General features: G+C 41.4%; 1 protein-coding gene across 1 annotated transcript in view; it reads right to left on the bottom strand.

Annotated features, from left to right (window-relative positions):
• The window catches only part of ZNF704 (zinc finger protein 704), a 212,764-nt gene extending 194,058 nt beyond the window's left edge, over positions 1-18,706 (bottom strand). Inside the window, exon 1 of the mRNA XM_049782017.1 lies at positions 18,240-18,706. Coding sequence (XP_049637974.1) covers positions 18,240-18,677 — 438 coding nt within the window. The 5' untranslated portion in view covers positions 18,678-18,706. The remainder of the gene's footprint in view (positions 1-18,239) is intronic.
• Positions 18,707-20,664: the final 1,958 nt, after the last annotated feature.

Raw genomic sequence — 20,664 nt, 5'->3', positions numbered from 1 at the left:
AAAATAAATAAAATTAAAAAAAGAATGAAATCTCTTGACTTCACCCATGCTGCATGTCTGAAACAATAGATGTATCTTTAACAAGAGATTCTTGTGGATTTTGGGCCAGTCTCTCCAGTTAGTGCCTATGTAGCTAACGGAGAGAGGAATATTCCATTGACAAAGTGAGAGATCAGCATAAACTGGCTTCTTGGACCACTTTTGGATCAAGGCAAGCAAATATAGTAAAAGAGACACTAAGGGATATGCATCTGATCCTGGATTTACTCTTCCCTAAATCATGTTTATTCCAGATCTGGAATTTACCTGAGCTTTGTAGGATTATACATTGCTGGTTTGGTGACAGTTGGGAGCTCTACTCTAGATTGCATAAACACAATGTGTTGGTTTTTCTCATGCTGCTCTGGGACATTTGTTGTTGACAATTTTTTAGTATTAGACAAAAATATATAAATCTTTTTGTTGTTGTTGTTGTTCAAAAATTTCATGAAGAAAAAAAGGCCTGAAATAAAAAATAAGGTACCACTTTTCACTTTTCATTTTGTCTACTCTTCTCTTGTGCTTCTTCCTTATTTCCTATTTGGGGCAAGTTTTCATGTGGTGAAAACTTGACTTCTGTCCTGCCCTCAACCAGTATTACAATAACAAGGCATGCATGGAGCTGGCAGATAGGATAGCATTTAGAGCACACACTTTGCATGCTTCCATTGCTGGTTCTTTTACTGGAATCACAAGGTCCCTTGTGGATGACTGGGTGCATTCCTGGAGGTTTGCAGTACCAGCAGGTATATCCCTAAAAGTGGCCAACAAATTGGCAGTGATTGAAGTATCCCAAGCATTGAAGGGTCAAGAAAACATCCTTGGGCCCTTGCACTGAGATAAAAGTTTCTGGTGGGTTCCCACTTGGGGAAAACTAAATCCTTGTGTAACCCCTTGAATAAATTAGAACCATTCTAGTCCTGATTTGAAGTTGAATGCTTAGTAGGATTCCCATCACTTACATAGCTAGATTTGTATGGATCAAATATGCTTAGTATTCTCAAATCTAGGGTACAGAGCAATGGGAAGGGGTGAGAAGAGATGGTTTTTCCACACAGAAACTTGGAATGAGAGCCTGAGAAAGGAAAGACTATCCAATTCATTCAGGAACTTTTTTGCTGATTCAAAAAGCTAATGTCAATATGGCCCCCAAGATGATCATATAGGATGCAGATAGGATATAATCGAACTCTATGTTTACTGCTAGAAAGCAAAGCTTATCTTGAATATAAAAGAAGAGAGTAGAAAGAAAATATGAGATTGGGTCCTTTCTCTGATTGCTTTCCTTTTAATACTGAACTGTAGGAGACTAAATTTTCTTGGGTAGTGGTCCCTCCCTCACTGAAGTATATGCATTGGTTAACTGATTTTGCTGTATCTGATGCTTTCCCTTCTTTACTATGTATAATTTATGTTAACCTTACATTGAATATAAGACAGATCTTTGAGATGTATACATTTTCAAGAAAGAAGTATATAGGGGCTGGAGCGATGGCACAGTGGTAGGGCATTTGCCTTGCACACGGCTGACACAGGAAGGACCTTAGTTTGATCTCCTGGTGTCCCATAAGGTCCCCCAAGCCAGGAGCAATTCCCAAGTGCATAGCCAGCAGTAATCCCTGAGTGTCACTGTGTATGGCTCAAAATTTAAGAAAAAGAAGGGGCCGGAGAGATAGCATGGAGGTAAGGTGTTTGCCTTTCATGCAGGAGGGCATCAGTTCAAATCCTGAGGTCCCATATGGTCCGCCGTGCCTGCCAGGAGCAATTTCTGAGCCTGGAGCCAGGAATAACCCCTGAGTACTGCCGGGTGTGACCCCCCCAAAAAAAACCCCAAAAAATTTAAGAAAAAGAAGCATATAAACAATGAAAGCTGTATTATTTCTATTACAATTTAAAAAGTAAAAATCATCTCCCTTAAAAACATCTGTATTAAGAGTGCAAGAAAAATTTGAGTGACAAAAAATCAATATAAGGGGTTGAAAGACATATTTGAATATCTCTTAGAATAAGAATAAAGAGCTAAAAATTTTTGCTGTCATCCAACAGATGGCTCAAAACACATTTTCAGAAGCTCTTAACACCCACCAAGAACTAATTTCACAAGAAATGCAAATAACAGTCCCTGCTCTCCATCACTCTCCAAACCTTATCTTGGGTCATTTGAAATGTTCCAGTGACTCCTCCCTTCCTGTCAACCACCTCTTTCCCACCCAGATACTCTAATATCTAAAGTTGCCATGGATCCAGGGGTCCACTTTCCTTCCTTTACTGAGATAATTTTTATTGCAAATAATGTTTGATGATGCAAAACTATTTCTCTACTAAAAATATTTCATGTATAAATTTCTGAAGATTCTTGGAGCACTAATATTTCCACTACTTTTCTAAAATTTTGTTAAACTCATTTTGTTTTATATAAATATACTAATGAAAAACATCTCCAAAGCTTGCATTTCAAAATCTGTGTTAAATTTTCGACTACACCCAAATTAACAGAAGTTAGTGAGGTTTGGTTTTCAGTAAACATTTGTAGCTGACTTGCAAAATATGTGCACGCTATGGGGAGGGACCATAGGACAATGGTGGAGGGAAGTAGACAATCTGTGGAAAGAGTGGTATTGGAATGTTGAATGCATGGAACATTATCAACGTATTATATATAATATTTTATATTAACAGTACAGACATCATAGTGCTACATTAATATATAGATATATTTACAATAATCCAAGGAAATCATATTGTTTTAATTTATAAATTACTCAAAAATAAAGTTTTTACTCCTTGAATTTCTATTGTTGCTTAGGTACCAATTTCAATTATTTTTAAAATCTGTTGGTTCCAACTGTTTCCTGAAACATTTGACAAGTATCTATGTCATTTAGTATAAAATCACTCCATTTCTATTTTCCCCCTATTTTCCCTTGGACTTATTTTTCACATCCAAAGACATGATATTACATTCATCTTCTGAGTCAGAGAAATAGTACAGGGATTAAAGCTCACCTGCTTTGCCTGCAAGTGGGATCTGGTTTGATCCCCAGAGCCCCATATGGTCCCCAAGCACCACAAGGAGTGATTCCTGGGCACAGAGCTAGGAGTAAGTCATGAGCACTTTTCAGTGTTCCCCTTCCCTCCAGAAGATCTTTAAAAGTATATACCTTCTAAGATTATCAAGCAGATCAAATGAAGTTAGATTTAAGTACCCCTTCATGGATTGTAATAAAATCAGTGCTGGGCGATACTAACAAAATGTTGAACAATGTTCAGCAATGCACCTTCATACAAGACACTCAGCAGTCACGCATGTGGAACCTCTTCATTTGCATACTGCTGAGTTCAACGTGTCACTCCTACTAACCTAGTGAATTTATGTTCTTTTCATTGACAAGATTATCATATTTCCCATCATTTTATTTTAGAAAATCGCCAGTTAATACCAAATACACTTCCATGAGTACGAAACACCTTGCAATTGTTTCCCCTTGGCACTTTTAAGTTCTGTTATGATGGCACTTGTCCTACCTCCTATATTCCCTACTAGACCCATATAGTGCTTCTTACCAAGTTTTAAACTTCACACACAAGAGTGGCATTCACAGCTATCCAAGTGAGATTTTACCACATGAAATACTTCCTTTCTATGTTTTCAACAGTAAAGATAGTGAAGACATTATCAGTTCATATGAGGACAAGTACTTCAAAGCTAGCATGACCCACTAACATTTGAAATCAGCTCTGTGTGTATAAAAAACTTAAGTTCTTTAATTATTCTTTTTTAACTACTTATACCAAGTATAAAACATTTATCGATGAAAAAAAATAAAACAATAAAATAATTCCCTATAAAGTCATCTTCGGAGCCAGAGACATAGTATAGTGGGGTCCGGTTCTAGTTTGCATTTAGTCAACCACATAATAATATCCAAAGAGCCCTAGGAGAAATCACTGATCACAGAGCCAGGAGTATTGACTCCACATGTGTTGGCAGATGTATCCCACCTATTTATATATTTGCTACTAGTTATAGCAAATAATTATAAACCAGTATTCCTCAAAATGTATTCCCCCCACCAAAAAATGCTCTAGAATAAAAGCTTATGTAATAAATTAGTATGTGAATGCCACAATCTATATTCAACTTCTTAGAGATTCAAAACTGCCCTTCATATCTATTATCAGTGGTCTCCTTATACATATATATATGGGTTTTGTGCAACATTACTGATTTCTTCTATGTTGTAGACTATTTTATAAGTTAAAAATGTATTTTTTTTCCCACTGGGATTTTCACAGATTGTTTCACTCTAGATTTCTTGTCCCTATATTTTCCCCATCTGGAGTATCTGGATCTAGCTTATTTCCTCCTTGTAGTGAAAAACAAGTAAATGCAAGAATTTCTAGGCAGACACTAGTCTGTTCTTCCTCATTTGTTCCCAAACAAAGAATTGCTTCTTCACCAAAAATACAACAGGCTTTGGATATCCACATGAAGGAAGATGAGCAGGCCAAACCCCTATCTCAGTCTCTCAGCCACTGCCAGTTTGAGTGGTAGAAGGTGTCATAACTGGATTTCTATTGTTTTGAGCCACACACATTCAATGTGTATAGAAAACGTTTTCCCACTCTTTTTATAGTAATTGGGTTTTCTCCAATAGAACTATAGCTCAGTGCAAATAGACACAGCTAAATGTCTATCTTTTTTTTACTGAAATAGATAAACGACTCACAGTTCCCTGGGCTAAAACAGTGAATTCAAGCTCAAAGCATGGACCAGCTCAGAGAACGGAGGAATGATGTCACTTCAGGAAACAGTGCTTTGAAATACCTTGGTAGCAAGCAACAAGAAGGTAGTTGTATGATAAACATATTAGATATTTGCAAGGGTCCTTTCTTTCGGTGGGGCCAGAAAGATATTATAGAGGTTTCAGGGATTGCCTTGCATGCAGCTGACTCTTTTTTTTTTTTTTTTTTTGGTTTTTGGATCACACCCGGCGGTGCTCAGGGGTTACTCCTGGCTATCTGCTCAGAAACAGCTCCTGGCAGACACGGGGGACCATATGGGATACCGGGATTCGAACCAACCACCTTTGGTCCTGGATCGGGTGCTTGCAAGGCAAACGCCACTGTGCTATTTCTCCGGGCCCGCAGCTGACTCTTATTTGATCTCCAGCACCACAAATAATTTCCCTGTGCACCGATAGGAGTGATACTTGAGCACAGAGCCAGCAGTAACCTGAGTGCCACTGGGCTAGGTGTGAGTCCTTTCTGTAACCATGAAAAAAATGCTGCCTATCATATATTATTTGAGGAGGTCTCTTGCCTATAACCAATAATACAAGGTAAGAGCAGAACAATATTATCTCATTTTAGATGGTGAAGTACAGAAGAGACATGAAGTAACTTGACAAGGCAATGCAAATAAGGGCAGAATTTGAGTCCAGAACCTTCTTTGCAGAGCTTTCTATTCTACAAAAAAGGAAAGGTGGGTGGGATCACCTGCTGTGATTCTAGCCTCTTTATTCCCATCTTCCCAATAAAGCCATACAGAAGGCCACATTAGTGTACTAAAATGATCTTTTCTGAAGGTTTAATCAGACATGATTTCAAGGCATAAGGCCTCTTAAAAAAATTGAACTGAATTTAAAATGTTGGAGCATGTTTGACATCCACTTATTTTGACTAGCCATCCCCAATTTGTCTGAATCAGGGGAATTTTACATTCATTTAATCTTCCATTATGACAGGAACTTAAGGAAAGCAAGCGTGTCAACTGGCAATGAACAGGCAGTGTGGAGACGTGTTCTGAGTCAGTCCTTGTGGAATGACACACAGGCCTGAGCCTGTATGTTGATGAAAGGGTTTTTACTGCTCTGCTTCTAGAGTTTGTGGCATTTTCTGATGAACAAACCCATTTTATATAACACTGCAAAGTTCTTGCTCTAAAAGAATACGCTCACTCAAAACTCTAGAGTTGAGTGATTTTCCCTATGTAGAACCTTTAATGCAGATTTTTCAAAAGCAGATTCTTCATGAGTTATAAGAATTCAATGACACCTCTCACATATGCTATATTCATTTCTTTTCATCTTGTAAATGTGAGTGAGCTTATTAACCCAATTCAATGACCTAAAGACTTGTCCTTTGACTATTCAGGACTGACCTCTAGATAAACCATATCATCTCCCTCATGTAGTTTGTCTGTGATTTTAAGAATGTAAAAGTTATATTCTAAAATATGATACTCAAGTAAGGTCTTCAGCATGTTTAATATCAATCATGGTATATATAAGTAAAGGGGATTGGAAATTATTTCTAGACATCATGGCAGAAATTTGTTAAGATTTGGATGTCCTGAAAGATCATAGGCCTTAATCACAGTTATTTCTTACATGGGTATTGCATTTCGCCCTTAGGATGGGCTTGGATGGAGAAGGGTAGAGGCCTTTATTCTTAGGCCATGGCCATGTGGCTTCATCCCCCATCAACCGGCGGGTCTGGGGTCCAGGAAAGCGACGGGTATTGAACTCACTCACAGGCAGGCTTCAGGAAGCATCAACTTTATTCATGCCCTATCCACCACATGTGTGGTCTATATCATAACCTTTTAAGCATTCAGCCATTCTTAGCTAGCCCTGCATCTTAACTCCTTTCAGCCATCTTCCCTTTGACCTCCATGCTGGCAAAAGACCAAAAAGGGGCTAATCCCCTCTGGTCAAAACCTTATCTACCCTTTCCAAGACCCCTCCCAGGAAATGGCGGGGTCTTGCAGGTATGGTCAAGTTACCTAGGAAGAATGGAGGGATGAGGTTTCACATGGGTACTAGGGATGTGATAAATAATGCCCATAATAAATATCTACAAATGGGGAGAGCAAGGAGAGAGCTGAAGTACTAAAGCATGTGCTTTGCAGATGTGAAGTTCTGAATCCCACATGCCTCCTGTGCTCATATGCTGCCAGGCGTGGCCCCTATTTAAAGAGATATCTATGTCCTGACAGCCTCCAGGCCTGCTCTCCACTATCTCAGCAGGCCAACTCCCACATCTTAAACTCTTTGCTAGCTCACCTGGCTTTCCAGGTGAAGTTAACCTCTTGGCTGGGTCTTTTTTGGAACAGGAAACAAGTGCTCCTCCCTTTCAGCTGGGTCCCGGCAGCCTCCACACTGGACCTCCTCCACCTCTTCAGGCTCAGAGCCACATCTGAACCACTGGGCATACATGATAGCTCTATTCATCACACCTCACACTGATCACACTTTACCTCCAGTTACTGGGTGATGACAGGCAGGGAAAAGAACTGCAATCTAATGTCTTAGAGATTCCAGGGCAGCAGCTAAGTGTAAATAGTCACCCTTATCTTAGTAGGAACATGTAAAACACAATGGGAAAGACCCATAGAAGACCACCAAACTCAATGATTGAAAATAATATTATGGAAAGCTTTATCTATACCAGCCATTTCTGTAAACTCTCAGAGAATAACTTTAGTGACACCATGTTAAGGACGTTAATGAGGTCAAGGAAACAATCCCACAGAGAGTTAGCAAAGCACAAGAGGGTAAGAGTGGAAATGAGAGATTTACAAGCAGAACTGACAGAAATGAAGCCTATGATAGAGATATTTAAAAGATCTTGGGGCCGGGAAGGTGGCGCTAGAGGTAAGGTGTCTGCCTTGCAAGTGCTAGCGTAGGACGATCCCCCTGGCGTCCTATATGGTCCCCCCAAGCCAGAGGCGATTTCTGAGTGCATAACCAGAAGTAACCCCTGAGCGTCAAATGGGTGTGGCCCAAAAACAAAACAAAACAAAAAAAACTTAATCAAGGGTCTAAGCAACAAAATAACAAAAACTGAGAAAACTGTCACAGAGTCCCAAGATGAGATGCAAGAAACCTCCAGATAACAGATAATGGAGGAAAATCTGAAAAGAAATGAATAGTCAGGGCCATAGAATACAGTGGAAGGGAGCTTGCCTTGCATGTGGTTAACTTGGGTATGATCCCTGGTATCCCACATAGTCCCCTGAAGCTACAAGAAGTTGAGCGTTGAGCCAGGAGTAACCCCTAAGTACTATGTGGACCCCACCCCCAAAAAGTACATGAACAGCACATCAGAAAAATATGATATGAATTTCAGAGGAATAATATAAGAATCACGGGAGTCCCTGAAGAACAGAAGGAAAATTCAATAAAGAACCACTAGTTAAAAGAATCATTGTTGGGGCCGGGGAGATAGCATGGAGGTAAGGCCTTTGCCTTTCATGCAGGAGGTCATCGGTTCAAATCTCGGCGCCCCATATGGTCCCTCGTGCCTGCCAGGAGCAATTTCTGAGCCTGGAGCCAGGAATAACCCCTGAGCACTGCCGGGTGTGACCCAAAAACCACAAAAAAAAAAAAAAAAAAAGAATCATTGTTGAAGAATACTGGCACTGAGATCCAAGAGGCCTAAAGGATCCCAGAGAAATTGGTTTTTACCCAAGTAGAAACCTCCAAGACACATTATAATCAGAATAGTATAAGTCAAAAGAGATAAAGAAAATTGAAAATGTAAGATCAAAAAAGAAACATATATACAAAGGAAAAGTTGTAAGATTCACAGATCAATCAAGTGAGACTCTACAAGCCAGAAGAAAGAGTGGGCTATAGAAAAACTTCTCCTTTAAAAAAAAAACTCAACAAAATAAAGACCCCCACCAAGAATATTTTATCTGGCTAGGTTATCATTCAAGTTTGAAGGAATGCTACAGATTTTATATATATATATATATATATATATATATATATATATATATATATATATATTTTATATATATATATGGATTACCAACAACTGGTAGAATTTATAGCCTTGAAACCAAAATTGCAAGAGGCATTAAAAAAGCTTATTTAAAAGACAAGACAACTTTTCATCACTTTTCCACAGAGCCTGGTGTTTATGGTTTGTCCTCTACTAGATTAGTAAAAGTCTATTCACACCTAGTGTCCAAAAGGTTTATTTTTCAATAACGAATTAACATTTACAGTAAATGTTCTCTATACAAGCGACGTTTTAGGGATGTTTATTACACCGTATCACTAATTAATGCAGATACCTACGCTATAATACTTTCCAAAATAAAGCCAATAATCCCTTTTAAGTATAAAATGCACTTTCATACCTTTTATAGCCCTATTAAGATTTTTCCCTTAAAGTGTCCTTTCCCCCACTCTTACTAATTTGCATATTTATAGGATTTATTCTTTCATGTCATTTTTAATGTACCAGCATTGGATTATTCATATTATTAACTTTTTATTTATATACTTGTAAAAATAAAGAGAAAGATATACAATTTTTTTTTTTTTTTTTTTTTTTTTTGGTTTTTTGGGCCACACCCAGTGACGCTCAGGGGTTACTCCTGGCTATGCGCTCAGAAGTCGCTCCTGGCTTGGGGGACCATATGGGACGCCGGGGGATCGAACCGCGGTCCGTCTCCTAGGCTAGCGCAGGTAAGGCAGGCACCTTACCTCCAGCGCCACCGCCCGGCCCCCAAGATATACAATTTTTGAATATAGTTAAAGGCTGAGAATCAATTACCTTCTAGATCAGTTTACCGGAAGGGATTATGGGCACATAGTTTGCAGTGAAATGAGTTCATTTCTCACTTGTCATCATTCTCACTGCACACACCTGTCTCTGGAAAACTGCACAGGGGAGGGAACTGGCCCAAGAAGAACTCACCCAGCCTGTAATCACTTTATGAAAGAAGAATATTTCAAAAATAGAGATAATATATAGTGATTGGTAGCTGACTTCATAAAAGCATAATTTTTCTAACCACAACTAGAAGGAAGTAAATGGAGCTCATTCCCCAGTTTTAGGCACTATCTGAGAAATAAAAAGGAGGGCAATAAATTGGGGGTGATGGTCCAGAACACAGATCCTGGCCCCACCTAACTTGCTGAACAGCCTTTCCTGGACCAGCACGCCACCAGCTCAGTGTCCTTGGCAGTCAAGTGAGACTATCGGATTACTAGATAATCTCTGTTTCCCTCCCAATGCCAACAATCTACGATGCAGTGAATGACAACTTTGTCTGATTTCTTAAACACATGCCTTTTGCTCGAGCCAACACAGACCATTTGTAAGACACATACTTGTTAACAAATTGGAATTCAGTGTTTGCCACACAGTCCCTGCCAAAGGCTTCTTAAAGTCATCTGATATTCAAAAGATAATGTAATAGATGTGTTAAGCGTCTCTGAAGAGCTGGCATGCAAGAAACAGGTTTCATTTGATTAATATTTATTGAACACTCTGTGAGTGAACTCTGACATATATTATCTCATTTCGAAGTATTTTCCCCCCAGTTTTCAACAGATGCAATCTTGATAGATTGACTAGAATTCTTTAGAGTCTAGATTTCTTCTACATTTATTACATCAGTGATTTTTCAAACCCTTCAGGTTCTGGGGGTCTTATCCCTACACTTTTACACCTATCAAAGAGCACAGGCTTATTATCTCAATTCCCTGTTGTTTCATTGTTTTGCCTTTACTGCCAACAGATTTAAAAAAAACATCCTTCTTCCTTCTATTTTGTTTTACCCATTAGACTCTGGTTGGAGATATTGTTTACTATGCAATTTAAAGTTATTCATGCAAGGGTCTAGGAGGTTAATTAGGTGTTTTGGGGTGTGGAAGGATAGAATTTGATAAATGTATAAGCTTCATTTGATCAGAATCAAAAACCCTGTAAAATCAACTTCCTTGTAATCTTATTTAAAGTCCATGTTAGTACATGATGCAATCAAATTAATATATCTCCAATAGTTAGTAACGTCTATTCCTCTAATTCCATAGCCACCCAAGTCCAAGTGAAAACTGATGAGCATATATGTCTCAAATAAGTAGAAGGGAATTTCAGATCAATGATTAAAAAGTACCGGCTATGGGGTTGAAGTGGTAGAACAGTAGTAGGGTATTTGCCTTGCACACAGCTGACCCAGGATGGACATAGGTTCAATCCCCAGCATCTCATAAGTCACCTGAGCCAGGAGAAATTTCTAAGCACAGAGCCAGGAGTAACCCCTGAGTATCACTGGATGTGGCCCCAAAAAGAAAAAAAAAAAGGACACGCTATGGGCATGAACCCAAGCTCTCAATCAATGTGTTAAGCAAGCTGTATAGAATTGACACAATTATATCATGAATTATCATATACTATCATGAATATATAATTGTTATATAAACCATAATATATATTTCCATGGCTATTATATATTAAACTTGGATATTAGTATATAACATGTTTAAATGAAACTAGATACTTAAATTTGTCCTAATGATAGAAGGTAATTAATACACATTGTTAGAATTTTTTTTCTTTTTTTTTTTTTTTTTGAGCCACACCTAATGACACTCAAGGGTTACGCCTGGCTATGTACTCATAAATCGCTCCTGTCTTGGGGGACCATAAGGGACACCGAGGGATTGAACGGTGCATCCTAGATCAGCATGTGCAAGTTAAATACCCTACTGCTTGCACCACCACTCCGGCCCCTGTTAGAATTATTTTGATTATTATTACTCTATGTAGGAACCAATGAAATGAAGGGGGAGATCGCATACCTAAAAAGTCTGTTTATATCCTAAATATGGAAGTAAAACCATTGATGAGTCCTTAAATAGGTCTGGCAACTCTATTTTATTTCCCTAATGTTTTTAACATTTTTCCTGTTTTTAGTATTTCTAATTTTTTTAACTTTTGTTGTTTTTGTTTTGTTGTTTTGTGACTTTGCCTCCTTCCACTAGGGAAAAGCAAAAGCCATCAGACAAGTACTATTTCCTCTGCCCATTATCTGATATAATACTACCTATATTTGGACTCACTTTTCCTCTCTTCACTAGAGTTTAGTGAAAGAATGGCCCTTGCTATAAAAGTCTAATCCCTGCTGTACTTAGCTCCAGGTCCTCACATCCTGGCTTTCCAAGGACTTTCCACCTACAATTATTCTTCTGATTGTGATTCCAACTGTCCTTATCTCCTACTAAGCATTTCTCTAACCCAGCATTTTTCAACCACTGTGCCCAGCACACTAGTGCGCCGTGAGATATTGTCTTGTGTGCCATGGGAAAAATTCCAATTTTATCTGTAACATGCAGCTTTGGCTCACAAACAGACCATTTATTAGATTCTAATGATTGATTTCATAATAAAGTAATTATAAAATTATTTATTTAATTCCTACTCAAGAGAATTACTTTATATAGTCAATATATATCTGTATATATAGTCTTTATATATATTGAGTTAATTTTTTTGTTTGTTTTTTTGTTTTTTGGGTCAAACCCAGCAGCGCTCAGGGGTCACTCCTGGCTCTACGCTCAGAAATCACTCCTGGCAGGCTCAGGGGCTGGGGGGCGTATGGGATGTCTGGGATTCGAACCACCGTCCTTCTGAGTGCAAGGCAAATGCCCTACCACCATGCTATATTTCTGGTTTCAGAGTTAATTTTTTTTTAACATTTTCTAATGGTTGTGTGCCTCGTGATTTTTTTTTAATGAAAAAAGGGTGCCTTTGCACAAAAACGTTGAAAAACACTGCTCTAACCATTACGTGTGAGTGGCTCACTATGAACAGGTAGAATATAATAAAGATGGTGGAGAATCCATCGTGCTAGTGACCAGTTAATTTTTTTTGCTGTCACAATAAAGTACAGTCAGGCATTGCTCAAAGACTGAGATATGGGCTGATAAATGTGTTTTCAGGCAATTTCATTAATATACAAATGTCAGAAAGTGTAATCACACAATCACACAGCCATAGCCTTGGCTTCCCATTCTTTTATCAAGGATACCAAGTGATATAGCATATATAAAACCACTACTTATATGTGTGTTTATATATATATATATATCACTGTCACACTGTTGTTGACTGAAATGCTCTCACTCTATACTGGATTGTAAGAAGCCATTTGAAAGTCACATGGTAAAGTGGTGGAGATGAGGATGGTGGAAAGGGTCTTTAGGAGCAAAGGGTGAATTTGGGGTAATAGTCAGCTGGAAGCTGGGACCATCAGACCTACAGATGCATGGAAGGAAATGTTGCTTACAACCAGAATGAGTCAGGCATTGAATTCTTCTCCAGTCACCCTTCTGATGGGATGAGAACACAGCCCAATACCTCTTGTGATACCGGACGGCATCTTTGTTGAAACTCAGCAGCATCCAATTAAGCCACACCAAGATTCCTAACTGACAGGGTAGGAGTCTATGACTTTCTGGGTCTAGAGTGGTGATGCAAGGTGAGGGGTTTTTACCTTGCACTTGCTAACCTAGGATGGACCTTGGGTCAATCTCCTGGAGTTCCATATGGCCCCCCAAGCCAGGAACAATTTTTGAACATATAGCCAGGAGTAACCCCTAAGCATCACCGGGTGTGGCTCAAAAAACAACAACAAAAAAAATGGAGTCTATGACTTTCAACCTCATGAAAGCTGTTGAAAGTCAAAAAGTTTGTGGCAATTTGCTAAACAATATTAGTCCAACACACTTCTTCTCAGGCATATCCCCCTCACTTTCCTGAAAGTAGTTCCTAGAATCAACTGTATCTTATTTTTTTAAAAAGTAAATGAAGAACCAGAGAGACAGCTCCATGGACTGATGCATGTTTTGTATGTGCAAGATCTGAGTTTGATCTTCAGCACTTCATGGTTCCCCAGACACCATGGACACAAAGCTGGAACACGAACTGAAAGTAGCCCTTTCACACCACTGGGTATAGTTCCAAATAAAAAAAAAAATCAATCTAGACCTTGTGCCCTCTAGACACTTGCCCTTCTCTCCTTTTTTCTTTCCAATAAAACCTGATAAAATGTTTCATTTGTCTTACTACATTCTTACCTGTATTCCTGCTTAGTCTACTCCAGCCAGAGCCCTCGCTTCACATTCTTTTATCAAGGATAGCAAGAAGTTCCACATAAACTAATCCAAAGGTGCATGCTTTTATCTTTATATTAGTCAATAGCTCTTTTGATTCAACATAGTTTATTTTAGAATTAGCCCATCTCTTGACTTACTGGAGAAAGCTTTTCCCACTTACTGGATTTTATGTTTTGTCATTTTCCTATAAACTTCTTATGTGCTGTACCAAATTCATCTTTGTCTGCCCCTCCTATTGCTCCACCTAAACAATGCAGTTCCCCAGAGATGGTGGTAAAGCTCTCTGTCCCTGGCCTGTTTGCCTACTGTCCATCCCTCCAGGTCCTATTTTAAGAGACTTTAATATGCTAAGAAATGATTGTTCAGTGTCTCTCTGTCTCTCTCTCCCTCTCTCTCTTTCTGCCATATCTTTATTTCCTCTTTTACTCTTTCTTTTGTTGTTGTTTTTTGTTTGTTTGTTTTTGTCCACACCCAGTGACGCTCAAGGGTTACTCCTGGCTATGCGCTCAGAAATCACTTCTGGCTTGGGGGACCATATGGGGCTCTAGGGGATCAAACCGCAGTCCATTCTAGAACAGTGCATTTAAGGCAAATGCCCAACCGCTTGTGCCACCGCTCCAATCCCTCTCTCTCTGCCATTTCTATCTCTCCCCATGACCCATCTCCACATTCTGTAGTCAACTTCCTCAGTGCATCTCTATTTAGATTTCTCATCCTCTTCCCAGATGTAGTATGGCCAAAACAGAAGACTGGATTTTTTTTTCTTCACAAAAATCCACGTTTTTTCCAGTTTTCCCATTTCTCAGCTAAAGGCACTCCAGCTTCACATAGGACTTCTCTTTTCTTCCTATACATATTTCCCCTCTCTTAGCTATTCTCCATCTTATATCCTGAATCTGTCCACTCTTCAAATTCCCCATCTGACCACCTAGTAAAAACTTCTCTCACCACTCAATTGGAAAGTAGAGAGCAATTAGCCTGCTCTATCTACCTAGCATCCTCTAGAGGACTGCAGTCCCAAAACTAGGGGCTGCAGGGTTAGGACAGGGGTTCAATGCCTGGCACTACAGAGTTTCTCAAGCAACTCCAGATTGGAGTCTTTGTAGAATCCCAAGCACTGTTGCGATGGCCCTGAAGAATCCCAACACTTTGTGATCCAAGTAACACCTCACACTTGAGCCTCACACTTACTTGCTTAAGCATTACCCAAAGTGCTCCCACATCCCCACCAGTTGCCTGAGCACCACTTGGGAAGCCTCTCCTGTCAAAAAGAAATACAAGCACAGGGAATGGGGTGGGAGCACAGTGGTAGGGTATTTTCCTTGCACTCGACTGACCCAGGACAGACTGTGGTTTGATCCCTGGCATCCCATATGGTCCCCCAAGCCAGAAGCAATTTCTAAGTGCAGAGCCAGGAGTAACCCCTGCATGCCGCCAGGTGTGGCCCAAGAAAAAAAACAACAATAAAAAAGAAATACAAGACAGTCTATACACCTTCATTGCTTATAAACTTGCAGTCTTCACTCTACTTACAAAGGTGCACTGGGGAGGAAGGAGCAATTGCACAGATGGAAAAGGCCTTTGCTTGCACACAGCCAACCCCAAGTTTCATCCCTGGCATCTCAGATGCTTCCCTCCTCTCTGTGGCCCCACCAAAACAAATAAAAGCAAACAAAAAGAAAAACAAACAAACAAAAAACAAAGGTGCACTGGTTTTTGGTGGCTGAACCTGACATGACTCGTATCTCTTCCTATCAAGTTCCAGCCATGCTCATATTTCTTTCTTCACCACTGCCCCAGCAATTGTTTCCAGGCAAATATTTCCTGGAAATCTTTCAAGAGTGGAAAGATCTTCCAAAGCTACACATCCATAATCTTAGATCAAATGTCACCTTCCCAGCAAAGGTCTTTTCTATAGTTTCCTCTTTCTCTTTCTCCTCCTTGCCTCTGAGTTATTGTTTCCTCATTGCAGACATCACAATCTTAAGCACCAGTTGTCCCTGCTCACTTGTTTATCTGATTCCTTTCATGACATATTAGTACTCTATAATAAGCTTACTGTTATACTTTGGAGTGGTACTTGGTACATAGTAGGTGCTCAATAAACATTTGAGTAAGACAGTAAGTCTATAGTTATATGTATTACATATTCTATTTTATATGCATTAGGATAAACTGCTTCTGTTATCATTCATCAGAAAATCTTTTCAGAGGCTGTATCAACAAGACTTTAAAGCGCTGTAAAATCATACAAGTTTTACATTAAACACTCAACCTAGAAAATATATTTTTTTAAAATTTGGCAAACGAAGCATTGACAAATAAAATCCATTTCAAAATATTAACAGAAATTTGGCAAGAAAAAAAACTTTTCTTAATGTAAGTTATCATAACCTATTCTGTTTCTATGTTTTTCTGATCACTGTGTTTGTTTAACCAGAGAATAAAAGAACATTTTTTTTAAATCACAAACTGTACAGCCAGTATTGCAATCACAAGAAATAAGTTCAGCGTTTCTAGAAAAAAATAACAAGGCATCGATCGCACTACTCTATTTACTCAATTTCAATGATACCAAGTAACTTAATTCCAAACCCAACCATATCCTGTAGCTGTACGATGCAGGCTTTTTGGCAGTCTATGATAATGAGTGTGGTCATGGTCTGGATTCCAACAAGCAACTGTCAAAAGCCATCATCCCAAATGGCTCCTGACTTCACATTTCTCACTCCCAGCTCTGCTATTTTCAGGGTGGTCTATGGGGTAAGATCTTGATGCATCCGTATCTACTCCTGGGCTACTCCACATTTTAATGTTTAACGATTCTTTGCAACTGCAATTGGATGATTTGAGAGATCATCCCCCTCCTTTTTGCATCCTAAGGCCATTAAGATTTTCAATGACATATTCAGCTCATTTAGTTCTGCTATTTTGTCTTCCTCCGCTACCAGGATTATTTGAAAAAAGACTATAAATAGTTATTATTGGGTTGGAAAAAACATTCTTCGAAAAAATAAAATCACAGTACGACGCTCAACCACTCATTTTCATTCCACAAAACTTCTTAGCAACATACACAGTGCATTGAACCTCAGCGTGCTTGGCTTTGTCCAATCGCATCTCCTGAACCCCCACAAACGCTCAGATCTCTGTGTGCTTCGGTGCCCAGGGGACTTTTTTAGAATTCTCAGCAGAACTCAAGTTCGTTTTCCATGCTAAATCTCCCCACCCCTTCTCGTTTTCACAATCCTCCTTTAAAAATAAACTGCGGTCATTAGACTAGAAAGAACAACCAAAAGCTAAACAACGTTGAACTAAACGGGAGGGGTGGGGTACAGTTAAAAATAAATCACAAAAATGCATGCAGAAACCATGCATTGGGTGGTTTGGGGGGGGTGTTGTTTTTGTTTGGGTGGTTTAGAGAGGAAGGCTGGTTTGCTGAGCAAGTGAGTTGGCTTCCCCTGAAACCTCAGCGACAAAGCCTGATCAACAATTGTTCTAGAATAAAAGCGGGGGGGGGGGCGTGTGAGATGATCAAAAGAAGCTGCTGGTGCATTGCCAGGGGCTTGGCGGGTCCAGCAAAAAAGAAACAGGGGGATTACCCCTGAAGGATCCTGGAGGACTGAAACCTCCCACCGGGATCCAGCTGGTGCCTGCCACATCCCAGCTCCAACTTCCCTAGCTTTGGGGGGAAACAAGACCCCTTAGGCTGCACCCCCAAGAGCCCACAATCCGGACCAGGCCTTGGGAGCCTCTGGGGTGGGTAGTGGGAATCAGCCACCCCTAGAAGGTGCAGGTGGCCCCATGCTCAAACATTCCTGCCACATCCCAGCTCCAACTTCCCTAGCTTTTGGGAGAAAACAAGACCCCTTAGGCTGCACCCCAAGAGCTCACAATCTGGACCAAGCCTTGGGAGCCTCTGGGGTGGGGTAGGAGGATCAGGCACCCCTAGAAGGTGCAGGTGGACCCGTGCTCAAACATATCCTGCCACATCTCAGTTCCAACTTCCCTAGCTTTTGGGGGGAAACAAAACCCCTTAGGCTGCACCCCAAAAGTCCACAATCCAGACTGAGCCTTAGAGCTTCTGGGGTGGGATGGGGGTGAGATCAGCCACCCCTACAAGGTGCAGGGGACCCCCATGCACAAGCAGATCTGCTCCTGTCACTACCAGACACACCCCTCCCTCCTGGCCTGGGGTTCAGCCACTCAGTGCTGCTGACTGGCTACACCCCGCAGGTGTCAGGGACCCAACCCGAGGGTCCCGCACCTTCCACCCACCTTCAAGGCGCCCCGGGCCGGGCCCTTAGTCCCTGGGCGGCCAGAGCCCAGGGGTACGAAGCGCTCCTCTTCGTCTTCATCATCCTCGCCGTCCACCACCTCGATCACCACGTCCTCATCTTCCTCCTCCTCCTCCTCCTCCTCCTCTTCGGCCACCCCTCGGGGCCTCCCCACCACGCGCCTCCCAAGCCCCCGGCGACGCCGGCCAGGGCCCTCGTCGTCCTCATCGTCCTCCCCGAGCAGCAGCAGCAGTCCCGGGGACGAGGCGACAGAGGCGGCTGCACCGCGAGCCGGAGCTGCGCACCCCGGGGTGACAGTGGGGTTGGCAGGGGGGCGTCCGGGCTGGGCGCTGCAGCTTCCCCGGGCTGGTGGTGGCAAGCCGGAGCCCCCTCGGCGGTTGCCCAGGCTGGAACGCTTGGCCAGGCGCCTTGCCTGCATGCCTGGAGCCCAGGAGGGAGTGGGTCGCCGCCTCCTCCTCCTCGGATGTCTCTCCTCTTTCCTCCCTGGGCTGTTGCTGCAGGGTTGCAGGAGCTGCAGAGGATGCAGGATTTGCAGAATTGCAATAGCTGCAGTGCTACAGGAGTTGCAGAATATGCAGGAACTGCAGTGCTGCAGTAGCTGCAGAAGCTGCAGGACTTGCAGAAGATGCGGTCGTTGCAGTGCTGCAGGAGTTGCAGCAGCTGCAGGAGCTTCTGGCACAACCTCCCCGGCCCTTGGCACCGACTGCAAACGCCAATTCGGGGCTCACCACGGTGGGGCTGCCAGGCGGGTGTGTTCCAGGGAGCCAGGAGCTGCCACCAATGCAGCCCCGGAGTTGCAGGCCCGGCTGAGCTCCATGCAGCCGGCTACCCACCCACCCACTCCCCGGGCCTGGCCTGGCCCTCCTCTCCCGGGCCTAGCTCTGCGCTGGTGCCTGGGTGTGAGCTCTGGGGGTTGTGCCTAGGCCACCGCCACCACCTCCCTCTTGGAGAGCCATGGCTCTGGAGTCCTTGGGTCCCCCCCACTACCAACAACCACCACCACCCCGCCTTCTACTTCTTCCCTCCCACCCAGTGTAGACAAAACCCGGACTGGATTATTTCATCACCCCGACCCGATTCCAATGCTGCTGGGTCTGTTGCCCTGTCAGAGAAGGTTGGCACCAGACTGCTGGGTGGGGGGTTTTAAGAGCTACCCACATTGCTCTGATCGTCCTTTTTTTTTGGGGGGGGGTCACAGGGAAGACTTGGTAAGTCTTGCAAGTCCTCACTTGCAGGTCGGGGTTAGAAAGAAGAGGTTGGTTTCTGTCCACGCATGGCATGGCATGGCATCGCAGGGGGATGTTTCTGGGCCATGCCAAGCAGGACACCGGTTCTGGTCAACCCGAAAAGGGGCACAACCCCAATTTGAGAATAATCAGTGTCTGATCTAAATCATGAGAGTCCTAGGGAAGAGTTGAGATCCTCTTTTTTTATTTTTTATTTTATTTAAAGAAAATGCATCACATAGTTGACATAACTGATCAAAATACAGCCAAAATTTTAACAATCTTGGGGTCAGAGTTATAGCACAGCAGGTCCAGTACTTGCCTTGTGTACAGCCAATCCAGGTTCTGATCTCAGAAATCTCACATGGTCCCCAGAGCCTGCCAGGAATGCAGAGACAAGAGTAACCTCTGAGCACTGCTGGGGTGGCACCACAGAAAAACAAAAATAAATAACAATCAATTTTTGTTTATGTAACATCAAAATTTCCTTTCTGTAGATGTGATCTTGAATGAATTGTTTTATTAAATCACTATGAGATACAAATTTAAAAAATTAATAGTGAAGTTTCAGTCACATAATGTTTCAACACTCGTTGATACCCCATTCCCCAACTGTTTCTATGGCAGATATTTCTCTCTCTTTTTCTCTCCCCTCTTTTATTCCTCTTAGGATTGTGGTTTGTAATATGTTATTGAAGGGGATGATTTGAAATGTATGCTTAAAATGAAATTTTCAGTATTACTATTATTTTCTTATTACGTAAAAGCCTCCTGTGTATATTTTAGCTCATAACCCCTATTTATTCACTCTAAGAGAAATATTTCTAAGCTTAAACTATCTTCAATATCATACCTCAGATAAGCAATGTTCTTTAAGATACTAAGCCCACTTCTTTCCACAATCACATTTTATAATCCTAACAGTTCCCAGTAAGAGTATCATCATTTTGCTGATAAGGACTTGAGGAGAAATTTTAAACAGTTTGAATCAAATCATATAATAGCAGCCATTTCTGGTCATCTGTTATCTCCTCTCCCTCCCTTACCATTCTATATTATTCACTGTCATCTTTCCAGTTTGAAATGTCTGTTGTAGCATTCCTAAAGTCTTGGCATTCCCCCTCCCACCATTCCTTAGGAAAAAGAATATGTTCTGGACTGAAGTGGCAGCTAAAAATG

This window comes from Suncus etruscus, chromosome 10, assembly GCF_024139225.1.
Source record: "Suncus etruscus isolate mSunEtr1 chromosome 10, mSunEtr1.pri.cur, whole genome shotgun sequence".
Classification (NCBI taxonomy): Eukaryota; Metazoa; Chordata; class Mammalia; order Eulipotyphla; family Soricidae; genus Suncus; species Suncus etruscus.
Note: the sequence above shows the minus strand (reverse complement) of the source record. Positions and strands in the feature narration are given on the sequence as shown.